The sequence below is a fragment of the Galeopterus variegatus genome, unplaced genomic scaffold (assembly GCF_000696425.1).
Source record: "Galeopterus variegatus unplaced genomic scaffold, G_variegatus-3.0.2 Scaffold431, whole genome shotgun sequence".
In the NCBI taxonomy this organism is placed as follows: Eukaryota; Metazoa; Chordata; class Mammalia; order Dermoptera; family Cynocephalidae; genus Galeopterus; species Galeopterus variegatus.
Window position 1 is genome coordinate 41 of NW_007726542.1, and position 8,102 is coordinate 8,142.

General features: G+C 56.0%; 1 protein-coding gene across 1 annotated transcript in view; it reads right to left on the reverse strand.

Annotated features, from left to right (window-relative positions):
- Window positions 1-692: 692 nt before the first annotated feature.
- PTPRU (protein tyrosine phosphatase, receptor type, U) overlaps window positions 693-8,102 on the reverse strand; it is a 78,862-nt gene continuing 71,452 nt past the window's right edge. Inside the window, exons 26-31 of the mRNA XM_008568690.1 lie at window positions 8,028-8,048; window positions 6,379-6,519; window positions 3,909-4,034; window positions 3,625-3,782; window positions 2,311-2,446; window positions 693-1,904 (exon numbers count right to left, since the gene is read on the reverse strand). Coding sequence (XP_008566912.1) covers window positions 1,842-1,904; window positions 2,311-2,446; window positions 3,625-3,782; window positions 3,909-4,034; window positions 6,379-6,519; window positions 8,028-8,048 — 645 coding nt within the window. The 3' untranslated portion in view covers window positions 693-1,841. The remainder of the gene's footprint in view (window positions 1,905-2,310; window positions 2,447-3,624; window positions 3,783-3,908; window positions 4,035-6,378; window positions 6,520-8,027; window positions 8,049-8,102) is intronic.

Genomic DNA, 8,102 nt, shown 5'->3' on the forward strand with positions numbered 1-8,102 from the left:
TTCTCCAAAGTCACACAGCAAATTTGTGACAGGGCCAGGAGTGAGTAGGGTCCCTATCAGCTAGCCCACTCCTCCTTCCAATCCACCCCATGGGGAAGCCTGGGGCTGGGAACAGCTGGGCTGGGGCAGCTGGACCATCATCCCCAGCAGGGTGCATCTCCTCTGTCCTGTCTCTGCCATGTGTCTGTAAACTGGGCCTTATTTGCATATATGGCACCACAGATGGCCCTTAATCACTATCTCATCTGATCCTAACAGGAATTCTCCATGGTACAGATGAGAAAGAGAGGCCCAGAGAGGGCAGTTGACTCACCCAGGGTCTCGCCACTAGTGGGGCTCATCGGTCTGACACCAAAGCCTGAGCCTCCCAGGCTGCCCCAGAAAGAGCTCAACCCTGATCCAGGCGCCTGGTGGATGAGAGGCAGCTCTGTGGCCTCAGGGGTCTCAAGATGAAGCCCACTGCCTGAGGAACTGCTTCAGAGCCTGGGTGAAGGCAGCAATGGCCAGAGTCCCTTGGAACACTGAGCAATGCCCTGCAAGGTCTACATCTCCTCCCTTTTACCAACGGAAAAACCAAAGCCAGACTGGAATCTAGGTCTCTGACCCCCAGTCCATGGCCCACCGCACTGGGAGGCCAAGCATAGGCGAGCAGTCCCCAGGCAGGCTGGTCAGACATACACAGGGCCGCTCTGTAGCATTCAGAGAGCATGTTTATTTACAAAGCGCTTTACAAACATCAGCTTATGCCTCCCCACAGCCCCCTGTGAGGTAGGTCAGTAGTCGTATCTACAGTTTACAGATGGGGAAATTGAGGCACAGAACGGGGGTGTAGCCTGCCCCATTTTAAAGAGAACTTCCCACCCACCCATCAAAAAATAACAAAATAAAAAAGCATTGATCCTCCTTCCAAAATACCCCTTTTCTTCCTCTGAACTCTAGGCATGTGACCAGACCTCCTCTGGCTCTGCCCCCTGCCCAGTGGGCAGCCTGGCCAGGAGCCACAGGGACCTCAACCCAAGGGATGCTGTTCAACCTTGCAGACTGTCACTGGCCCAAGCTGAGCAGGACCAGGCCAGTAAGGCCTGAAGGTTACAGGAATAGAGGCTGAGGTGACTTCATTCTGCAGGCATTGCTCAGGCAGGGAAGCAGCCCCACGTGGGCCACAGCACGAATGGGCAGATGCTGGTTCAGAAAACTCAGAGCACATGCCAGGGAAGCAGAAACAGGGTGGGATGGGGAGCCAAATACCCCAGGGGCTGCAAGGGACAGTTGGGTGGAGGAAGGCGCTGTAGTTCCCCTGGGGAGGACAGTCAATGTGTCTCACTAGCAAATTAGGGCAGAGCCCAGCCTCCCCAGGACCCTCAGCAGCTAGGCCAAATGGGATTCTAGATGCCAAGCCTCAATGCACCCATGTGCAGAGGGAGCTGAGCCGAGTGGAAACCCTGGCCTAGGATGCTCTCTGCAGGGCCTCACTCATCTCTGCCAAGGGCTGAGATGGAATCAAGGGGCCTGGCCTGCGTCCCCCAGAGCTGGCCATTCTGAGCCCCCATCGCTCTACCAGGCAGTGCCAGGCCTCTCAGTACAGGCTGCAGGACCCTGTGGAGGTGGGGTGGGGCTGCAGTCTTGCTAAGCTCCTCCTTGGCCCACAGCCTGCCTATGGGACATAACAAAAGGCCCTGCCCCCCATGAAGGGGACACCAAGATGGCCCAGCATCCACTCCAGCACTTTCCCCGTGGGGGCCGTGGTTGAGCAGACTTGGAAGCACAGGTCTTCCTCGCCAGTCCAGGATGGTGGACCTGGCCCTGAGTGTGCAGTGGGTGCCCCAGGCCAGGGGCCCCTGCTATCTTGACTCCAGCCCCTCCAGGTACTCCAGGGCCACATCGTAGCAAAAGTGGTACTGATCCTGGGGAGAGAGAGAGAGAAGGAATCAGGACCCTGAGCCCTCCCTGGTACTGGGGAGCTGAGAGGCAAAAGAGAGGGCAAGCATGAGCCCTGGCCCACCCTGAGGGCAAGGGAGGAAATGTGTTTTGACGCAACAGGACTAGAGCCAAGGCCCAATGGTGGGGACCAGACATGGGAGAGCAGGTGCTTGGGGACCCTGGCCAGTCATGGACCGGGAAGAAAAGAGAGGGCAAGCATGAGCCCTGGCCCACCCTGAGGGCAAGGGAGGAAATGTGTTTTGACACAATAGGACTAGAGCCAAGGCCCAATGGTGGGGACCAGACATGGGAGAGCAGGTGCTTGGGGACCCTGGCCAGTCATGGACCAGGAAGGTGGAAGTGGCTGGGCACAGGGACACAGCCCCTCACCATGGTTTCCACCATATTGGGCTTGTAGTTCCGAAGCATTTTGGCAGCAAAGAAAACGTCCACCAGGCTGTGGCAGCGGATCATCTCCAGGACGGTGGCGCAGGCGCAGAAGGTGCCGCTGCGGCCACCCCCATTTCTAAATGAAGAGACACAAAAGGTTTGGAATGGGGCTTGGGAATCCGAAATGGGGGACGGGGCGTGGGAACCAAAAGGAAGGAGGAGGATGGGGTCACTACCCAGGGGTGAGGGGCGGGGCTAGGTTCCCTGGGGGTGGGAGCGGAGCTAGGCAACCGAGAAGGGAGGGGCAGAGAGTCCAGAGGTGAGGGGCGGGGCCCGGCAGCTGAGAACGGGGTTCAGAGCTCAGGACCAGAAGGTTAAGGAGGTGGATCAGTCTCACATCCAAAACCTAATGGCATCTCAGAAAACAATCCCTCAGATTCTGAGGGAAAGGAAGCCAGACACAGTCCAAGAGAAAGACACTGAGAGGCAGAGACAGCAACAGAGAAGGGCAGCTGAGAAGAAAGCAAAAATCCGGAGAGCAAGATGGGAAACGAACACTGAGAAGCCCAGGCAGGGCCCCATCAACGCACACACAAGGCACAGACACATATACACACCAAGCCAAACCTGCACAGAGACCCTCCCGTTCCCTCCATGTCTCTCCTTCTGTTCCCTATGACTCCCACATGTGGGGTTCCCCTTGCGGGACGGGAGACTGACTAGGCCCTCCACCCCCTTCTTGAGGGGTCTCTCCCACTAGAACCAAAAGGCCTCAGGGCAGAGCCAGACTGACTCAGCTCCCTATCCCAGCTTCCAGTATGCCCAGCCTGGCACTGGGAAGGCTCAGTAAGTGCAAAAAGCATGAAAAAGTGGGGAGCAGAGGGGTAACGGCACCCAGACACGAGGGAATAGATGAATTTATCAATGGGGGCATGCATGTAAGCATATGAATTGCATGAATGAAAAGAGTTTCACATGGGCATGCATGAACAAAGACTGGAATTCCCTTGGCATAAAAAGTACTACAACCTCACAGGGTGAAAAATTCTGACAAAAGACTCTAATTAAATTGGCAAAGTCAGACATCACAAAGAGGGTACTGGGCAGTTGTTCAGGGTTGACCATGTACTCTGGAAACTGATTGGGTTCCTCCAGGGAAGACAGGGCCAGCCTCAGCTGGTTGGGCATAGTTCAGGCATTGCCATTTGGGATCCCAGGGGTTTTGGTGCCAGGTTTAAGGCCCTCTCTCAGACTGGACCTCTGCCCCTGGCTCCCTGCCCCCTCCATCCTCCTTCCCGCAGGGTGGACACTCACAGGCAGTGCACGATGGTGCGCCCATCCCCGCTCTCTGCCTGCCACTTGTCCACCTCAGCCAGCAGGTGCAGGAAAGCCTTTTTGGAGTCAGGTGTGTCCCGGTATGCAGACCAGCGCAGAAACTGGAAGTGCCGCACTAGCAGGTGCCCCTCCTGCAGCTGGGGGCATAGGCAGCCAGCCAGGGGCACGTGAGTACCGGGGTCATGTGGCCCCCTGATGACCTCAAGAGGGTCATTAAAGCCTGCTCCGGCCACCACCCACCCTGGGGCTCCCAGACCACTCACTCGAGAAATGTTCTGCACCCGGAAAACTCGGGCCACTAAGTCTTCATCCACTGTGCCTGACACAAACTCCACCTCCATGAGGCCATACTGCTGCCGGCCTGGCTCTGGCCAGTACTGTAGGCAGGGCTGGGGGCACAGGCACAGACAGAGAACTGAGTAGACCCAGGCTGGGGATCACCCCACAGCCCTACCCACCCTTAGGGCTCCACACTTGCCCTGAGGCTCCCACGCATCCTGGCCCACTCCCTCACTCCAGACTCACCTTCAGCATCCCCCCTGCTCTCCACCACTCACCCAACAGACTGCAGTGTACACCTGCCCCAAAGCGTTCTGCACTGATGCGTTCAGAGAAGCCAAGATAAACCATTCACAGACGGTGCAGTGATGCCCACTGCCGTGCAGCTAGAAATCTACATCTTCACACGCATGCACCTTGGGGAGGCTGCCTTCTTCCAGGGATAGGCCTAGATCACCCCCTCCCACACCCCAAGATAAACCATTCACAGACGGTGCAGTGATGCCCACTGCCGTGCAGCTAGAAATCTACACCTTCACACGCACGCACCTTGGGGAGGCTGCCTTCTTCCAGGGATAGGCCTAGATCACCCCCTCCCACACTGGAACTGCCTCCCCTCCCCGGCCTTCTCTCTCACTGCCTCTGCCCTTCAGCACCACCTCACAGAGGTGGGGGTGTCCCTGATGCTGCAACACAGCTCAGCACCCCTACTCCTGCCCCAGGACCCCTCCATGGAGTCAGAGTACTACATATGTCCCTTTCCCAGACCACAGACTCAAGACAGTGGAGCGCCAGAGGAGACGCAGCCCCACACACGTACATACACACACAGGCCCAGAGCCCCAGCTGCTAGTCTCAGCTCTGCCTGGAGCCCAGTTTCTCCAACTGTAAAATGGCCCCCAAGCTCCTCCCAAACAATACCACACTCCACCTGCTTCCCTCTCTGACCACAGTCCTGTGAGGAGAGGTTACTACCTTCCTCTTTTTGCCTGGGGTCCTGGCAACTCCTTGCACTCAGAACTTTGCACCTGCTGTTCCCTCTCCATGGATCACTCTTCCCCATCACTTCAGCTAGTTAACACTAAACTTTCCACACATCTCAGCTCAGACAATACTTCCTCCAGGAAGCCCTCCCTGATATGCTATCTGCCAGGCTTCTCTGCGTCCCTATGCCAGCTCCGTGACAACACTTTACCCTCTGTGCTGTCACTGTCAGCTTTGGTACCTGCTTCCCTCTGGACTGTGAGATGTGGCAGGGGAAGGGCTGCGTCTTCTCCCTCTGTCTCCCCACTGTCTACTGCAGGGTCCTAGCAGGGAGCAGTCCATGGGAAAAGTTCTTGAATGGCTGAGCAAATCAATGACCAGTGACTGATGTCTGTGTGAGGCTCCATCTGGGCACTTCCTCACCACCTTAGCAAGGGTGGGTTCCTGCCACAACTGGGATTCGGTCCAGATCCCCACCCAGGGGCTGGAGCCCATTACCTTGCAGTCCTGTGTCATTTACACCAAGTGCCTGACTCATAAAAAGCCCAGTTAACAAAGTCTTCTCCAGGCAGCTGTTAAGAGGCTGTTGTGTTCATTTTACAGCAAATCTTCCTGGCTGCCTGGGGCAGAGAGCTGGGGTGGGAGGGGGTCCAGAGATCTAGTGGACATGGTCAGGCTGGGACAGAAGGCTGTGCATCTCACTTCCCAGGAGCTCCAGCCTTTGCAGCCCCAAAAGAAAATGGGAGGAATCAGAGGGGCTGCCCCCAGGCTGAGGCACCAAGCCAGTGTCTGGCCCAACCTCAGAAGTGACTGTCAGCCTCAATATCTTCATCCCTCATATACCGAGCACCTACTATGTGCCGGGCATAGCACAGTGCTAAGCCTCCTATGCACATCTCACCTGGTCCTCACAATAATCCCATAAGAGCGGGTCTTGTGACTTTCTCTTTTACAGAAAAGGAAACAGGCTTAAGGAGGTAAATTAACTTACCCTAGATCAAACAGTCAGAAAGTGGGAGCTTTGGATTTACTCTACCTTGAAGGCCCCCATGCTGGCAGTTGAGTTGAGCAACTGAAAAGCAGCTCTGGGATGAGGAAGCCCAGGGTTTAGGGCACAGCTCTGCCACTTCCCAGCTATTTGACCTTGGAGAAGGCACTTCACCTCTTTGGATCTTACTTGTGTTAATTTTCTCACCTGAAGCCCTCACCCCACAGCTGTTGTAGACTGTAAATAAGACCATAAGTGTGAAGCAGAGACCCTGGTTTAAAGCAGGTGCTCAGTAAAGAGCAGCTAGTTTTCTCCACTCTAACAGCCTCATTTTACAGATGAGGAAACTCGGGCTCTGGGAGGGAGTGCAACTCGTCGAAGGTCATAGGACAAAAAGATGGCAGAGCTGGGATCCAGCTCTTGACTTTGGGGGCCATGCTCTTAAGCAGGTGGGCAGCTGGCCCAGCCAGTGGGACCCTCACCCAGGCAGAGTTGGACTGGTTCAGCTGGTTGAGCATGACGATGGAGGTGCACCCGTAGTCATAGACCAGCCGCCAGAAGTCGGGTGTGGTGCTCTGTAGTGGGTGCAGGGTCACGATGAAGGCCGCGCTCCGTGTGTAGCTCTGCAGGGAAACCAGGACTCAGTGGGGCCCTGTCCATGGCCCCTGACATGGGCCAAGCCACTAGCACACGCTGTCCTCCCATCCTCCCGGGTGCAGGGTCACGATGAAGGCCGCGCTCCGTGTGTAGCTCTGCAGGGAAACCAGGACTCAGCAGGGCCCTGTCCATGGCCCCTGACATGGGCCAAGCCACTAGCACACGCTGTCCTCCCATCCTCCCAACACTGAGCTGGACGGTTGTGTCCCACAGCACCAGGCTGCCTCCAGTGGCCCATTGCAGAGGTTGGCCAGCACACTGAGGCCTGAGTTGACAGGGTGAGCCCCTGGGAACTAACAGCAAAAGGTCCCCAAATGTGTGGCAATGGGAGCTTGGGCGTGGTGGGCAGAGGCTGGCCAAGCTTGCTCCCTGCCTCGGGGCCTTTACATATGCTATTTCTGCTGCCTAGACCCAATTTCCCAAATGTTTGCATGGCTCTCCCTTACTTCTTTTTGGTCTTTGCTTAATTGTCACCTCCTCAAAGAGGCTATCCCTTACCACCTCATCAAAAATAGCCACCCAGACACCTAAAATCCACACTAACCTACCTAGTTGTTTCTGTAGAAATTTCCAGCATGTGACATTCTATTGTATATTTATTTATTGACTATTCCACCCAACTCCCCAAATGCAAGGTTCAGGAAAGCAGAGATTACAGAGTATGGACCGTGCCCAGCACATTGTAGGACTTCAATAAACATTTCTGAATAAATAAATCTCTAGGTTCATTCTAACTCTATGGACGAAGAGTCTGAGACACCAACCCAGGCTCCCCAGGCAGTGACAGGCACTAACTGCTCTCTGCTCCTGACTTGTCCTGTGGGTAAGCTGGCACTCCGCCTTCCCCACTTTGTCCTGAGGGTGAGCTGGCACTCGGCCTTTCCCCCTCAGATGACAACATCTTAGGCCCATAAAACACCAGCACCAACCTCCTGCTCTGCTTGCAACAGCCAGTAAAGGAGGTGGAGCCCCCTAAGTGGGGAGCAGGGGAAGAGATTTCTAAGTGGCTCCTAAGCCCTCAGACCATGGCCAGGGTTGGGCCAGGGAGCAAGTCACCATTCCAAGCCAGGTTCTGGAGCAAGCTCCCACTCAATCTCTCCAGGACCAGCTCCCCTGGCTTTAGACATCAGATCTCAAGTTCCAATCCCAAACCCTCTGGGCCTCCCTAGCTAAAGCTCCCTGAATCTCGTCCTACCAAGGCTCTGCTGGGCCTGATCCTGGAGACAGCCCTGCCTGAACTCTACAACCCAGACCCCTACTCGGGCCAAGAGCAATACCTGAGTGGAGCACTGGCTTAAATGCCCTGAATGGAAGACCAATGAGGATAGAAGGGTCACCCCATGGGCCGGGACCCTGGAAAGGACAGAGGATCCCCCCACCAGAGCCCTCAGCTCTGTTCCTTTGGCCCTTGGATCTTCCCAGATGCTGCTGGGATGGGGAGCCCCAGAGCCCACCCCCAACCCCAACCTCTCACATCAGTCAGGGCCGCATTGATGTAGTTGTTGGGGTCCCCATCGGTGGAGATGAGGAAGGGCAGGCAGCGATCAGG